We start from the raw sequence: 16,959 nt of genomic DNA, 5'->3' as shown, positions 1-16,959 counted from the left end.
TTGGCAGCTTTTTTCGGTGCAAAACATTAAAAATATGCGTGACTCATTAATTATGCACACACGCAGTAGTGCAGAATCCCCCCGGAGTACTATTTCCACAGTACCTATTGCCATGGCATATGGGCGCCTGACAACAAACATCCCATGTAGATGACTAGAGGGTGAAGGAGACTATTACGACTTTTCCTCAGTAGGGCATTCCTGTACTTTTTCATTCAGTTTTTCCTCATTCACTCATCAATATCTTATACAGAAATGTTGTAATTTGTTAGCTTTAACTGTATAGTGCGTTGGCCAAGAATGCGCAGCTGTCTCAGAAGTGGGGTACAATTTTGTAGGGTTACCATATTTCAGCAAGCAAAAAAGAAGACGGAAGGAGTCCCGCCCCCGTCTTGTCCCAGCCCCGCCCCTCCCACTTCCCACCCCCCTCAGAACCTCCAACCCTCCCCCCACTCCTTGTCCCCTGACTGCCCCCTCCTGGGACCCTTGCCCCTGACTGCCCCCCTAGGACTCCACCCCCTACCTAAGCCTCCCTGTTCCTTGTCCCCTAACTGCCCCCTCCTGAGACCCTCCCCCCATCCTAACTGGCCCCCTAGGACCCTACCCCCTACCTATACCCAGACTGCCCCAACCCTTATCCACACCCCCACCCCCAGACAGACCCCTGGGACCCCCACGCCCCAACCGCCCCCTCCCCACATCCCCACCGCCCCCCCCCCAGAACTCCCGACCCATCTAAACCCCTCTGCTCCCTGTCCCCTGACTGCTCCGGTCCCTCTCCCCACCCCTGCCTCCTGACAGCCCCCCCCCCAGAACTCCCAAACACACACACCCCGCTCCTTGTCCCCTGACTGCCCCCTTCTGGGACCCCTGCTCCTAACTGCCCTCCAGAACCCTACCCCCTACCTAAGTCTCCCTGTTCCTTGTCCCCTAACTGCCCCCTCCTGATATCTCCCCCACCTTAACAGCCCCCCAGGACCCTACCCCCTACCTGTACCCTGACTGCCCAAAACTTTATCCACACCCCCCTCAAAAAGCCCCCCCCAAACTCCCGACCCCCCCATCTCTTGACTGCCCCCTCCAGAACCTCCCTGCCCCTTCTCCGACCCCCTGGCCCCCTTACCCTGCCGCTCAGAACAGCGTGCCGGGGAGGAGGAGCGGGGCAGGAGCTCCAGACTGCCGGAGGCGATCTGCGAATGCAGGGAGAGAGGGAGTGATCTCTGTTGCAGGGAAAGCGGAGGAGGGGCTCTCTCTGGCTGTCGGAGCCCCATGTAAGTGGCACCATCCGGCGGCTTCCCTGTTAGCCGCGCGCAGTCTGCATGGGAGGGGGAAGTCCAGACATTTACAAATTCCCCCCGGACGCTATTTTTAGCTCAAAAAGCCAGACATGTCCGGGGGAATCCGGACGAATGGTAACCCTAAATTTTGAAAAAGGGAGATTTTGGTCTCACTTAGTCAAATGACTTTCTCCAAAGAAAGCTATCAGTCTAGAATCTGGGCTACTGTTCCTCATCACCTTGTTATGGTTTGCTCCACTTCTACTTAGTTGCCTAACAGATCACTCCTACAAGCAGCCTCTGAGCCTTAGTCAACGCTTCTTGAGCTTGGAACACTAACTCAAAAACCTGAGAACTCTGAAATTAGCCACTGTATAAAACTTCAGGTATATAATAGGAAGAGATAGTAGTAATGCTTGAAGTTGTCTAACATTTTTCATTATAACTAGTTGCTTACAACTTTGTCAAATTTTTAACCATTTGGGACAAAAATTCCCATGCTTGGCAATATAAGGCTTTATTTATTTATTTATTTATTTATTTAAAGTTTCAGCAAAAATGGTTCAGCCATTTACAAGAATGAAGTTATTTTCCCTATGTTTTGCCAATGTAAAAAACAAAAAACAAAAAACTTACAACCATATAATTGAGACACTCTAGCACCTCCATATTTAGTAGCAGGAATTGGAAATTTGGCAAGGGAGCCACTTGTTATCTTGGTGAAAATCCACCCACATTCGGTTTAATAAGCCTCTGAAAACTAAAGTTTGCACAGACTCAGTACAGGACTGTTAGAGTTTGGCAGAAAATTTCTCCTAAGATTTCATCTGTTATGTGGAGCAGAGGGAAACCTTCCCATAGTTGGGACTCTCCTTCCAGATGATGTTGGGGTATCCTCTCACTCTGAGGTTACCTCTCCGGGGGAGGGAACTCCAGTCATTAGGAAAAGGCAGGTGTTAGTAATGGGAGATTCAATCATTAGAAACATAGATAGCTGGGTTCATGATGACCGGGAGAACCGTATGGTGACCAACCTGCCTGCCTGGTGCAAAGGTTGCGGATCTCTCGAGGCATCTAGATAGACTTATGTGTAGTGCTGGGGAGGAGCTGGTGGTCGTGGTATATGTAGGTGACATATACCAATGACATAGGGAAGGGTAGAAGAGACGTCCTGGAGGCCAAATTTAGGCTGCTAGGAAAGAGACTGAAATCCAGGACCTTTATGGTGGCATTCTCAGAAATGCTTCCAGTTCCACACGCAGGGCCAGGTAGACAGGCAGAGCTTCAGAGTTTCAATGCATGGATGAGACGATAGTGTAGGGAGAAGGGGTTTAGATTTATTAGGAACTGGTGAAACTTTTGGAATGGGGGAGCCTATACAGGAAGGATGGGTTCCACCTAAACCACAGTGGATCCAGACTGCTGGCACTTAACATTAAAAAGGCTGCAGAGCAGTTTTTAAACTAAGAGATGGGGGAAAGCCCATTGCTGCAGAGGAGCACGTGGATCAGACAGAGACTTCTCTTAGAAGAGAGACTATTGATAGAGATTCTCTAGGTTTTAGTCAGGAGGAGAGAATGGAAGAGGATAAAGTATGGGCCAGATCAGACAAGAAACATTCACATAAAAAAGAATCTGACATCAGAAAAGGGCTGACAAATAAACAGTGACAAGTTTTTAAAGTACTTGTACACAAATGCTAGAAGTCTAAATAATAAGATGAGTGAACTAGAGTGCCTTGTGCTAAAGGAGGATATTGATATAATTGGCATCACAGAAACCTGGTGGAGTGAGGACAATCAATGGGACACAATAATTCTGGGGTACAAAATATAGCAGAAGGACAGAACAGGTTGTGTGTGTGTGGGGTGGGGGGAAGCAATGGCACTATTTGTGAAAGATAATGTAGAATCAAATGAAGTACAAATCTTAAATGAATCCACATGTTCCATAGAATTGCTATGGGTAGTAATTCCATGCTCTAATAAGAATATAACAGTAGGAATCTATTATCGACCACCTGACCAGGACAGGTGAAATGCTAAGGGAGATTAGAGAGGCTATCAAAATAAAGAACTCAATAATAGTGGGGATTTCTATTATCCCCATATTAACTGGGTAAACGTCACCTCAGGACAAAATGCAGAGACAAAATTTCTCGATACTTTAAATGACTGCTTCTTGGAGCAGCTGGTACAGAAACCCACAAGGGGAGAGGCAATTCTCGATTTAGTCCTGAGTGAAGTTCAGGATCTGATCCAAGAGGTAACTATAACAGGACCCCCTGGAAATAGTGACCATAATATAATAACATTTAACATTCCTGTGGTGGGAAAAACACCTCAGCAGCCCAACACTATGGCATTTAATTTCAAATTTCATAATTTCAATATGCAAAAATTAGGAGGTTAGTTAAACAAATTAAAAGATACAGTGACTAGAGTGAAATCCCTGCAAGCTGCATGGACACTTTTCAAAGACACCACAATAGAGGCCCAACTTAAATGTATACCACAAATTAAAAAAACACAGTAAAAGAACTAAAAAAGAGCCACCGTGGCTTAACAACCACGTAAAAGAAGCAGTGAGAGATAAAAAGGCATCTTTTAAAAAGTGGAAGTCAAATCATAGTGAGGTAAATAGAAAGGAGCATAAACACTGCCAAATTAAGTGTAAAAATGTACTAGGAAAAGTCAAAAAGGAGTTTTAAGAACAGCTAGCCAAAAACTCAAAAAGGTAATAATTTTTTTGTAAAGTACATCAGAAGCAGGAAGCCTGCTAAACAACCAGTGGGGCCCCTGGACGATCGAGATACAAAAGGAGCACTTAAAGACGATAAAGTCATTGCGGAGAAACTACATGAATTCTTTGCTTCAGTCTTCACGGCTAAGGATGTTAGGGAGATTCCCAAACCTGAGCCGTCCTTTGTAGGTGACAAATCTGAGGAATTGTCACAGATTGAAGTGTCATTAGAGGAGGTTTTGGAATTAATTCATAAACTTAACAGTAACGAGTCACCGGGACCAGATGGCATTCACCCAAGAGTTCTGAATGACTCAAATGTGAAATTGCGGCACTAATAACTATAGTTTGTAACCTGTCCTTTAAATCAGCTTCTGTACCCAATGATTGGAAGATAGCTAATATAACGCCAATACTTAAAAAAGGCTTTAGAGGTGATCCCGGCAATTCCAGACTGGTAAGTCTAACGCAGGGGTTCTCAAACTGGGGGTCAGGACCCCTCAGGGGGTCACGAGGTTATTACATGGGGGGTCGCAAGCTGTCAGCTTCGACCCCAAACCTCGCTTTGCCTACTATATTATCATGGTATTAAATATATTAAAAAGTGTTTTTAATTTATTGGGGGAGGGGGTCGCACTCAGAGGTTTGCTATGTGAAAGGGGTCACCAGCACAAAAGTTTGAGAACCACTGGTCTAACATCAGTACCGGGCAAATCTGTTAAAACAATAATAAAGAATAAAATTGTCAGACACATAGAAGAACATAAATTGTTGGGCAAAAGTCAACATGGTTTCTGCAAAGGGAAATCATGTCTTACTAATCTTTTAGAGTTCTTTGAAGGAGTCAACAAACATGTGGACAAGGGGGTCCAGTGGACATAGTGTACTTAGATTTCCAGAAAGCCTTTGACAAGGTCCCTCACCAAAGGCTCTTACGTAAATTAAGTTCTCATGGGATAAGAGGGAAGATCCTTTCATGGATTGAGAACTGGTTAAAAGACAGGAAACAAAGGGTAGGAATAAATGGTCAGTTTTCAGAATGGAGAGATAAATATATCTGTATTGGGCCCAGTGCTGTTCAACATGGTCACAAATGATGTGGAAAAAGGGGTAAACAGTGAAGTGGCAAAGTTTGCAGATGATAAAAATTACTCAAGATAGTTAAGTCCAAAGCAGACTGTGAAGAGTTACAGAGTACTGTATTAGACAACAAAATGGCAGATGAAATTCAATGTTGATAAATGCAAAGTAATGCACATTGGAAAACATAATCCCAGCTATACGTACAAAGAGAAGGAAACAATCAATCAGCTATTCAGCTGACATTTTTGGGAACTGACACAAACTTTTATGAAGCAAGGACGCAGGAGGTTAACTAATGAACTGAAACAGTGTACAGTAGGTTGCATTCCAGTAATGAAGTTATAAAAACTAAGAAAACAGACTGTCACGGATTCGGCCTTTTTCACATATACTAGCAGAGGAATAACTGGATTATTTCAGAGAAGCGAAGGATTTTTCCTTCATAGATCAAATTACTAGCTGCCTTTAATGTGAAGTGAAGCTATAAAGTAAGACTAAACAACAAAAATATATTAATTTCCCTAGCTGACATGTCCAAAAGGTTTCTGAGTTCTATAAAAAATATAAAACCATATTCATAATTAATGGGTCGACTTGCCCAAACCCTTTAGTAACATCTAACATTTTTGTTTTCAAACTCCCTGTTTCCTACATGGAAATTACATATAAAAAGATGACTTTACAATAGTATTTGGAGTGTACACATATGCACTCATGTTATATATACACCTATATAAAAACTTTATTGAAGCACAACGCTTAGGATCAATGAATGTTCAGTGTTACTTAACATTAATGTGATAGCAGTGGGACGTGACACCCAGTAATCAATCAGGAATCTCAAAGGAACAGAGAAGTTTCTTACTGAGCTTGGCACTCTTATGTGAACTAAAATGAAGATTTTCTGCAGACAAAATATAGTAACCTACATTTAAACTGATGATTCAACACATAGCTGATTTCAAGTATCAACGCTGACTCAATTTACTTTCCTGCTAAAATTTAGCTGTCACCATTCACTCTGCAGAAAATTTCTATTTCAGATTATGTTAGGGATGCAGCAAAAAAGCTGTAGTTTATAGAATTCTTGCTGTCTGCATGCTCCTGTTTAAAAAAATTGAAATAACAATTAAAAATTCTCTATAATTAGATATTCTGGAGGAGAAAAATTTCTTGCAATATAAAAACGATTACCAACCTTTCGTAACTGTTGTGCTTCGAGATGTGTTGCTCATGTCCATTCCATTCTAGGTATGTGCATGGCCACATGCACAGTTGTCAGAGACTTTTGCCTTAACAGTATCCGTAGGGTTGGTTGTGACGTCCTCTGGATGCTGAGCTCATGCGTTCGTATATCAGGCGCCACCGGCGCTATGCCCTCTCAGTTCCTTCTTGCCAGCAACTCCAACAGAGGGGTAGGAGGGCGGGTAATGGAAAGGACATGAGCAACACATCTCGAAGAACAACAGTTACGATTGCAAACTGTGTGATTCTACAGCTGGGTGCGTCCCTACCTGTACGTGTACGTGCAGCAGGACAGGATGAGGGAACCCAGACTGGTCGAATGGGCAGGCTCAGTGGGATCCCAGCACCACAGGTGGCACACCGGATGGGGGGGCCCAACACATCACATTAAACGAAGTGTCTGATTGTTCCACCATCTCTTCCACCTTTAGGCTTAAGTTATGGCCATCCTTTGGAGCAGGGCTTGGTGCTCCCTAAAATCGTCCAGTGAGCTAGTGTGAGAGGGCCCCGCCACAGCCTCATCTGGATCAGGAGAGGGCCTGGGGCATCATCCCCTGGGGGGGGGAGGAGAGGGTCTTGGGGTGGGCATCTGCCCTTCCACTCACCACGGTGTCCGTTTGCACTTTGCACACCAAGACGGAGCTGTCTGATGATTGTCTGAAGTGGCAACTGAAATTGGTGTGAAGGAGGCATCGGCATAACCGCTAGGCACTGGCCTGCTGCCAGGATGGCATCACTGAGATGAATGCAGCCTCAGGAGCCCAGTCACCATGCTGTTGTTTTGGCGAGGAGCTGAACTCCCCCTCCATGCTGGAAGAATCCTGCCTCCTGTGACCATGGCGGGACCATCAACGCCTGAGTCTGGCAGCTAACCGTCACCATGGGTGAACAGTGCCTTGAATAGGCGATCGGTGCTGGGAGCAGGGGGAACGGCACCGTGTTAGGGAACGTTCCTAGGATCTAGGTTATGGTGATTGACGTTGTAGAAAGGATCGGCGGGAGGAAGACCAGTGCCAACCTACAGTGACCAGTGCCTCCCTGTGGGTGAGTCTCGACGAGAGGGCAGAGACTGGGAGCGCGGTGCCAGCGACCTGAGCTGACGCAGAGACCGGGTGCGGTGACAAAGAGCTCTGCCTTGGCTCCCGGGACTGGCGGCATTCACTCACCATCTGGGAAGCTTTCACAACTGGCTTGCCCTCGTAGGGAGCCTTTGCTGGGTCCACCGCAGCACGTGGTGCTGGCTGCGCTGGGAGAGTCTTTTACTCTCTGAGCACTGGGAAGACGCAGACTCCGCCGTAAGTTTGGGTCCCCTACTACTCCCTGGAGTTGGTGGTGGATAGGAGGTCCACTAGGGGATGTATCCCCATCTGTCTCTGGGGTGGGCGGGAAACCTGAACAGGGTCCTTTCCTGATGCCCCTTGGTCCTTCTTGCTCAGTGCTGCATCCCACTTCTTCGAATTCTTTTTGGGCACTGCTGAAGGGTAACAGTACTGAGTAGAGCCTGGTGCCAGGGTGCAGTATCCACTGAGACCGAAGTGCAGGGAGTCACATCCAGCTGAGATGGCTCCAAAGCTGGGTGAAGAGCAGCCTCCAAGAGGAGGGCTCTCAAATGGTTGTCACGCTCTTTCTGTGTCCTAGGATCAAAGTTCTTACAGATGCAACACTTTTCTTTTACATGAGATTGCCCCTAGCACTTCAGACAGCTGCCATGGGGGTCACTAACAGGTATAGGCCTATTACAGTCAGCGCAGGGCTTAAAACCCGGAGACTGGGGCATGCCCTACCTGGGGCAAAGTCCCCGCCAGGACCCTAAATTACTAACTAACTACAATAAACAAAACTATTTACAGTTCTAATACACGGAGTGAAGAAAGGAAACCGCTGAACACTTGTGGGAGGTAAGAAAGAACATGAGCGCAGCACTCCAGAGGGCGCCACAGCAAAAGTCTCCGACAACTATGCAAATGGGTGCGCACATATCTAGAATGGAATCGACATGAGCAAGCATTTGAACAACCACCTAATCTTTTTCAGTATTTAACTGTTTTAAAAAAATAAAGGTGAGCTTCCTTCAAATTTCAACATCTTTGGATCGTTCTTTTTTTGAGGACTTAGAAGTAGTAAATTTAAAAGAGCGTTAAAGAAAAATTAGAATTTTCAGATGCTGAAACAGTAACAAAGTTATAGTATACTGGACTATCAAGTATTGCAGGGCAAAACAGAAATCATATTTGACACTAAGTTATTTCAGTATAATGGTATAAAACATTTCCCACCATTTCAATAAAATGTCTATCAGATTAACACAAACTTAATTCAATCTCCAATAAAGTGGTAACAAGAGCAGTCGACCACTGAATATCAACAATCCTATGGCTAAAACAAACAAATATATTTCAGCAGCAAGAAAGAAGTCAAAAGCATATATCTGAATTCACAGCTATGTACAGACAGACTTGTATTAGTTTATCCAACATTCACTTTGTTAAGTCCTAATTCTTGCAGAACTCTTCTGTAAATATATTTTGTACACAAAAAATACAGCACCACAGTTAGCGCCTTTGTTTGCCGTCTCAGAGGTACCAAGAATAAAAATGAGTCATGAAGAGTGAATTAGTTTAGAGGTGGTCCTCTAGAATGCACAAGGTGATTTGGCAGAGTACAAAGTGCATATAAGGTAAGTCTTTTCCCACCACTGCTCCTATAGCACCTTACAGAGCAATAAATCCAATTTAAAGAAATACCGTACAACTTCATTGAACCCTTTATAGCTTCTGTCGTACCATATACAACCTGATGGCTTTGTCACACAAGACACTCAGGAAAGTTAGGACAAGTCAACTAAAGATTTGAAGTTAAAATGCATTAAACAACTACATGGATACTCTTATTCCTGCGGGGGATTAAATTGAAGCAAAGCATAGCCGATTCTCTTCTGAATGAGAGCATCCATACAAGGGTTTAATGCATTTTAACTCCAAACCTTTGGTTCACTCCTCAATTTTTTTTCACTGTAGACAGGCTTTAAAAGTACTATAGCTAATAGTTCAAAGGAATCTAGGCTGCGGTACTAGACTAGCCAATGCCCCGATTTATTGGCAAATTTTGATTAAAAAAATTCAGTTATAACTGAAAGATATACATGACAACACTTATTCACAATATCAAACTCTATTGTAAGAAAAATAATTAGCATCTTACATTATTTCACAGTATCTGCTACTAACAAACATTACTAATCTTTTCCCACTATGTTACAAAAACAATCTTAATTCTATAGATGTGCAGAAATCTCTTATACCAGAGGTTCTCAACCTTTTTCTTTTTGAGGCCCGCCACAATGTGTGATAAAAACTCCACAGCCCAGCTGTGCCGCAATAACTGGTTTTCTGCATATAAAAGCCAGGGCCAGCATTAGGGGGTAACTAGTAGGGAAATTGCCTGAGGCCCCATGCCACAGGGCCCCCATGTAACTACATTGTTCAGGCTTCACCTTCAGCTCCGGGTGGCGGGGCTCAGGGACCTGGGCTTCAGCCCCATGCGGTGGGGCTTCGGCTTTCTGCCCTAGGCCCCAGCAAGTCTAATGATGGCCCTGCTTGGAGGCGCTTCTGAAAACTGCTTGAGGCTCCCTACGGGGCCCCGGGCCTCTGTCTGAGAACTACTGTCGTATGCAACATCTAAGTTTAAAAGCAATGGGACAATTTAATACTTTAGTTTAAAAGTAAAACTATGCTTTTTGTAGGAATTTAACTTTGCTGCCAGGTGACCTAAAAGGTCTGTACTCTCGCAATTTCTGCTTTCCACTATTAAAGTATTAAATAAAAATTTGCTATTGTTCTGTACCTATAGGGCACACTGTCACCATTTCCTAAAAAATATTTTTTTCTTTTAAAGGTGAATACTGAATTTGCCCTGTAGCTTTAAATGGACCAAAATGTTAAGATCAATTAAAAACTGCTCTGGTGGTGGGTGATGTTTTTGGGTTAGAAAAAGCAAAATATTGAAATTCTTCTCAGTAAATGCTGGAATTGTTGAAGTAATTATTTTGAATGAAGTACTGAATGCACCATAAACTAAACAAACTGAATGCGCCAGAACTAGATAAATTCATGGAAGATAGCCATTACAGACCTATTAGCTAGGATGGGCAGAGATGGTGTCTCTAGCCTCTGTTTGCCAGAAGCTGGAATGGGCAACAGGGGGTGGATCACTTGATGATTACCTGTTCTGTTCATTCCCTCTGGGGCACCTGGCATTGGCCACTGTCGGAAGACAGGATACTGGGCTAGATGGACCTTTGGTCTGACCCAGTATGGCTGTTTTTATGTTCATAAACTATTTGAAGTGTTCCACTGATATGTTAACCATAGATAGAAATATTTCTTAATGTAGCTAGAAGGTACTTAGGAAATCTCATAATTTTATCCAGTTTAATCTCAAATCCAATGCTAATTTCACATTCTAATATGGTTCAAGGAGACAAATCAACTACTTTCCTTTTTAAATTTATTTTCTTTATATGAAAGAGTTGCTGTGATCAGAACATTGGTCTGACATTCAAACTGCTTGTTACCAGGAAGCTGTGTAGTTTAACAAAAAAAAATTATTATTTTTATAAAAAGGTTTAGCGCAACTAAATCTTTGATGAGTTGTAATATTCACTTTATTTTATTCAATTAACTTTATTCTACACAAACAAAAGATTTTCAAGCATCAGTTTAGAATTTTGCAATATAATTCAAGACTCAGATTTTTTAAAAGGTGCAAAAAACTTATTGTAGAGAATTAACAGGGTGAAGTATGCAATTTTATCCCTGCTCCTTGCCTTGGAGGAGAAAAAAAACAAAAGATATTTTAGAAAAATCTAAAATATAAAAAATAGATGGAGCTCTCAGGCTCAAAAAGTGTATTGAATAAAAGGAAAATATAAACATGTTCCATACAACTTGTTGTTATAATGCTAAATTATTACGATTTTGACTGACATGACAAAGAATTACCCTATATACTTGATCATAAGCCGGTTCGTTTATAAGCCGACCCTCCCAAGATGGATAAGTAAAAATGGAAAATGTTTATAAACCATTCATAAGCCGACCCTATAATCAGGGGTCAGCAAACTTTGGCTCCTGGGCCATCAGGATAAGCTGCTGGTGGGCCGAGATGGTTTGTTTACCTCTAGCGTCTGCAGGCACGGCAGTAAACCTAAGTAAACAAAGTGTCCCGGCGTGCCAGCTGCTTACCCTGATGGACCGGGCCAGCAACTGCTGGGGAAATTTTGGGGGAGAGGGGGTATGAGAAGCTGAGGGTCAGGGGAGTAATCCCTGTGACAACCCCCCACATGACCCCACCCCTAGCCTGGGACCCCCATACTCTTCCCATCCCATCCCTTCTCACTTTATCTGGGGATGGCCAGGGGAGGATGTCTGACCTGGCTGTAGCTGCTCCGGCAGGCTGGGCAGTGCAGCGCGGCCGCAGCTTGCCAGCGGGCCAGATTGGGTGGCGCAGCCGCAGCATGTTCCAGATCGGGCGGCACGGCCGCAGCGTGCTCCAGCGGGATGGGCGGCGCGGCCACAGCCTGCTCTGGGGGGCAGGGCTGAGCGGCACGGCTGCAGCCGGCCAGCCCCAGAGCTGCAGCTGCTTCGGAGGCTGAGGGGAGAGCAGCGTGGCCAGAAGCGGAGAGACTCTGGCCCCGCCTCTTCCCTTCTGGCTCTGCTGCCTCTCCTTGCTCCCTCTGCTGGGGGGAGGGGCTGTGTCCCACCTCTCCCTCTCTATACCCGTTCATAAGCCAACCCCCTTCACTGGTGCTTCCCTTTTTTACTAACAATATTCGGCTTATGAACGAGTATATACGGTACTAAGAATAGAGTGTATGCACATAAACGGGGAAGCTTTCAAGCCATCTGATGTGACAAGTATCTTCTTGATTCTTGTGCCCTAAATTTCCCAAGAATTACTGCAACCACATACATCACATACACAAGGAAAGCAAAACCTGGTTGAAAGTTACAAACATCTGATAGGAAATTAAGCATTCAGGAAGAAAGAGTTTGGACTATAACAGGGTCTGTGTGGGGAATTAACATGAGAGAATGAGTCAGCATTCGACTTAGACAGAAACTCTAAATTGGCCAACCTTAGTAATTTAATCCCCTCAAGCTACTGTTTATAAATGAGAAATGGACTAGACTGGGAATCATACCTCATTTGAGCATTTTGGTGGCTGGCAAAGAAACATATAGCTGTTACTGCTGCCCACAACTGAGCAAACAAATTAGTGAATTCAAAAATTCCTGAGTACACCGCTTTGTTCAAGCTTTGATGTGATAACCCACTTCTGTTAAACATAAATTATTATTATGTTTTTCACTTGCAAGTGGAAGTGCAATAAAATTAGTTTTCTGGAGACTCTTTAGTCACTATGTATAACTACATTCCTCTAACATCTTAAAGGGATGCATGCCATAAATCCCATTACTGTCTGAATATTTTAAACTACTATTCTTAAAAGCAAAATCTAAGTCAGTGAAAAATGATCAGAAAAAAAAAATCCCTATTTTTAGTTTTCTACTTTGTGAATTTCACAGTGCTGTGTATATGTAAATTCACCGTGTCTGGTCAGATAACCAGTTTTCCCTTTTTTGCATTGGCCTCTATGAGGAGGGGAGAAAATACATTTCTTTGGTAGGGACAAGTATAATATCTAAAGCTGCTGTTATACTTACGTGTAGAAACTGACTCTCTTTAAAACAGATATTTAGTTGAAATCAAGTACTTAACTAAATATTATTAATATTCATTAGTTTCTCATTTTTTACCCTGGTTAAAATGTGTAAAGTGCTGCACTGTGCCAAGTTCTCAAAATTGGCTAATATTAAATAAACTTGAGTAGTTAAAATCTATTTAAACTGTATATAAAATTAAAATGAACTAAAGTCTTAACATTAGCTGATTTAGTTGATATAAATTTTAGAAAGCTATACTGCTAAACTACAACAGGCATTTGTAGAAATTCAACATACAAAAAGTCAAACTTTCTGCACTTTTCTTTTCCAATTTGGCAGTTGTAGAACAAAAGGAACAAGGGAATGTAATTATGGACATAACTATGAAGCAAACTTTTCAGCTGAAAACAAGAATCATGCCAGGAGTTACAGAGGAATAGGTTGCAGAATGTGGAAATAATCAGTCATGCAAAGAAGCAGAAAATACCTGTACCGAGCCACCATGTCTGTCAGCTGCAAGGTGAGCTCTCAAGTGATGGGGATTGGCCTGCTGGGAGTCCCAAGCTGCCCTGTGGTCTGCCGACTGTCAATTACATAATGCATTAAGCATGCAAGGAAGAGGAGGAAAAAAACCCAAAACATATTAAACATCTCATGCTTGTATTACAATGTGAAATAAAAATCCCACAGGAATACAACACACAAACAGAATGTAACCAGCTATGTACATAGGCACATGAATGCAGACAGATACATGTTTAAACTTTGCTATTTACTATAGCTAAAAGTTGTAGAGTGGCTAAAAATGAACAAAAATGTATACACGCAAACATGAACTACCAGACAGATTAAGAATCTGGAAATAGCAGAAAGCAAAACAATAAACAAAAATAATAATAATAAAAAAAACGAAAAAAAACTGTTTTTATTATTTTAAGTAATTTCAAAATAGTTATAAAGTCACATGGGGTATGCAAAACTTCTCTCGAACACAGCAATATAATTAAAAATACCATGGACACTCCAGAAGAAAACAAGAACTCATGATTACATATGCTTAAAATACAATCTGCTGCAATTGCACATCATGCATGTTATATTAACTGAAAATATACATTCAACAAATGCAACACAAAATGCAGTGCACAATTACTATATTGTATATTCCTACCCTTGCATCAACCAAGGCCTGAAATTTTCTGAGAAACAAACTAAAGGATAAAATCATAATACTGATCAAAGTTATCAGCATACTGTAATTCTCCACTAGTTTAGCAACAAGCTCCTTCAGAATATATCCTTTAAAGTAACTGATTTTTGTCCAGAAACCATAAACCTAGGGTTACCATACGTCCTCTTTTTCCCGGACATGTCCAGCTTTTCGGCACTCAAACCCCCGTCTGGGGGGAATTGCCAAAAAGCCGAACATGTCCGGGAAAATGCCGGCCAGGCACTTCCCCTCCCGTGGCGGCTCTGCTCCTCCCCTGACTCTTCGGCTCTGTTTAAGAGCCGAGCTGCCCGAGCGCTATGGGCTTCAGGCAGCCTCCTTGCCTCCAGACCCCAGCCACCGGCCGGGCACTTCCCCTCTCGGGCTCCGGTGGCGCAGGGTCCGGAGGTATAGGGGCTGCCCGAAGACGGTAGCGCTGGGGCAGCTCGGCTCTTAAACAGAGCCGAAGAGTCGGGGGAGGAGCAGAGCCTCCGGCCGCAGCGGCTCTGCTCCTCCCCGACTCTTCAGCTCTGTTTAAGAGCCGCCCCAACTCCGCCCCTTCCCCGCCCTAACTCCGCGAAGCCAGTAGCGCTTGGGCTTCGGGCAGCCCCCTTGCCTCCAGACCCTGCGCCCCCGGCTGGGCGCTTCCCCTCCTGGGCTCCAGCTATGCTGGGGAAGCGCCGGCTGGGGGCGCAGGGTCTGGGGGCTGCCCGGCAAACCGTGAAGCCGGTAGCGCTCAGGCAGCCCTTTCCACGTGGCTGGGAGTGGGAGGGAGGAGGGGGCGGAGTTAGGGCGGGGAAGGGGCGGAGTTGGGGCAGGGCTGGGGAAATGGGCAGGGCCAGGGCCCGTGGAGTGTCCTCTTTTTTGATTTGTTAGATATGGTAACCCTAATAAACCTTTTAGGACAAAGCTTTTGAAACTAGCCACCTAAATTATGTATGCAAATCTCATTTGTATGTATAAAGTGGGTAACTACATGCATATACATCTTTTTTTTTTTAAACTAGAATAAACCACATGTGCATATATATATGCATGCATACATACATACATACACACATACTCTACCCCGATATAATGCTGTCCTCGGGGGGCCAAAAAATGTTACCACGTTATAGGTGAAACCATGTTATATTGAACTTGCTTTGATCCGCCAGAGTGCGCAGCCCCGCTGCACTGCTTTACCGTGTTATATCCAAATTCACGTTATATCGGGGTAGAGGGGAGTGTGTGTGTGTGTATATATATATATATTATATATATAGTGGGTGAAGTATATCAAAGTAAAATATGGTTTATATATTTTATACAGATACTATTTCAACCTTTACATAAAACCGTTATTGATCTGTAAGAAAGTACTCTGGTAATATCACCTCAGAATTGTACACGCTATGACCACAGGTAACAAGTGAATTCAAATCTTAAGCAGTCCATCTGTTCTTATAGCCTATGATTGTGCATTAAATATTTTCTCTAAGAAAAACCTAACAATACTTTAAACAGAAAATCTAGAATTCTCACAAATTTTACTGCCTTTTGAATGTACTAAGGTGGCAAAAAATGCAATCTTAGGAAAATGAACCCTCTAACACTAGCGGGTGAGTCACTGTACATAGTGCAAAGTAAGAGACTGTAAGATTAAACAGAAAAACTAAGGAAGAAAATACAGCAATGCTCCTTAGGATTCAGTTGATCAAAAAAGACAAAAGTCTCCCATTTATTTATAATTACAACTTAAAAACATGATAGCCCCTTATAACCTTTATTTAAGACTTACAAACCAAAAACATTCATGCATTAATAAAAGCTACCTTCAGCAAACACAGAAAAATGGACAGCAGAAACTGGTATCAATTTGAAATTGTGTAACAGAAGCAATAGCAAAGCTGTTTTGGCATAAAGAACAAACTTTATAAAAATGATGACATAAAATAATGCTGATAAAATCTTAGGTGAGCAGCATACCTGATTTTTGGATTGTTGCATCTTATCTCTGTGCTGATGCGCTTCTCTGTTTGATGACAGTGCGGGGTCTGAATGAATTGAGCCCACTGGAGTAGGCTACAAACATAATATATTATGTAGCAAATTGTTAAAAAAATATTTAAGTTTTCTACATACCAATAATTACTGAATTGTAATCCAAAACATGTTTCTGAACTTGCTACGGAAATGTACAGAGATATGGCCATACAAAACCAACAGCAAGTCATGAAGCAGACCCTCACTAATTCTTAAACTTGGTAATTCCTTCACAAAAACCAGTAACATGCTCTCCCTTCTCAAAAATTTAGGAGCAACTTGCTGTAATGATGTCTAATGATAAAGAATTCACTAGACTATGCTGCAATGTATTCACTAGTATGCTTAGGACATGACAAGTTACTGTAAACTGGTCCAAATAAAAGCAGCAAGTACATTTTGTGATGAGTTCCTTGAATTTTTGTTTGCTTACATTTTAATTTGAAAAGTTTGCCACTATTCCAGCTAGAAGTGTTGGTCCCACTACAGTTAAAGTTGCATGAAGTATCCATTCTAACCCATTTTGCATCAGTAAAAACAACGAGGAGTCCTTGTGGCACCTTAGAGACTAACAAATTTATTTGGGCATAAGCTTTCGTGGGATATAACCCACGTGAAAAGATGGGAGTTGCCTTGCCAAGTAGGGGGTCAGTGC

At 43.0% G+C, this 16,959-nt stretch overlaps 1 protein-coding gene across 5 annotated transcripts in view; it reads right to left on the bottom strand.

Moving 5' to 3' along the window:
* CSNK1G3 (casein kinase 1 gamma 3) overlaps positions 1-16,959 on the bottom strand; it is a 130,111-nt gene that overhangs the window by 26,458 nt on the left and 86,694 nt on the right. For 3 of the 5 annotated variants that reach the window (XR_004646057.1, XM_034773102.1, XM_034773104.1), the window contains exons 11-12: positions 16,248-16,343; positions 13,560-13,655 (exon numbers count right to left, since the gene is read on the bottom strand). Coding sequence is in view for 3 of the 5 variants with exons in the window: in XM_034773102.1 (XP_034628993.1) it covers positions 13,560-13,655; positions 16,248-16,343 (192 nt within the window). In the remaining 2 variants the exon portion in view is untranslated. The remainder of the gene's footprint in view (positions 1-13,559; positions 13,656-16,247; positions 16,344-16,959) is intronic. The other 2 variants (XR_004646058.1, XM_034773103.1) reach the window with 1 other exon arrangement.

Source organism: Trachemys scripta, chromosome 6 (assembly GCF_013100865.1).
Source record: "Trachemys scripta elegans isolate TJP31775 chromosome 6, CAS_Tse_1.0, whole genome shotgun sequence".
Classification (NCBI taxonomy): domain Eukaryota; kingdom Metazoa; phylum Chordata; order Testudines; family Emydidae; genus Trachemys; species Trachemys scripta.
The sequence above is the reverse complement of the archived record's forward strand: the minus strand, read 5'-3'. Positions and strand labels throughout refer to the sequence as shown.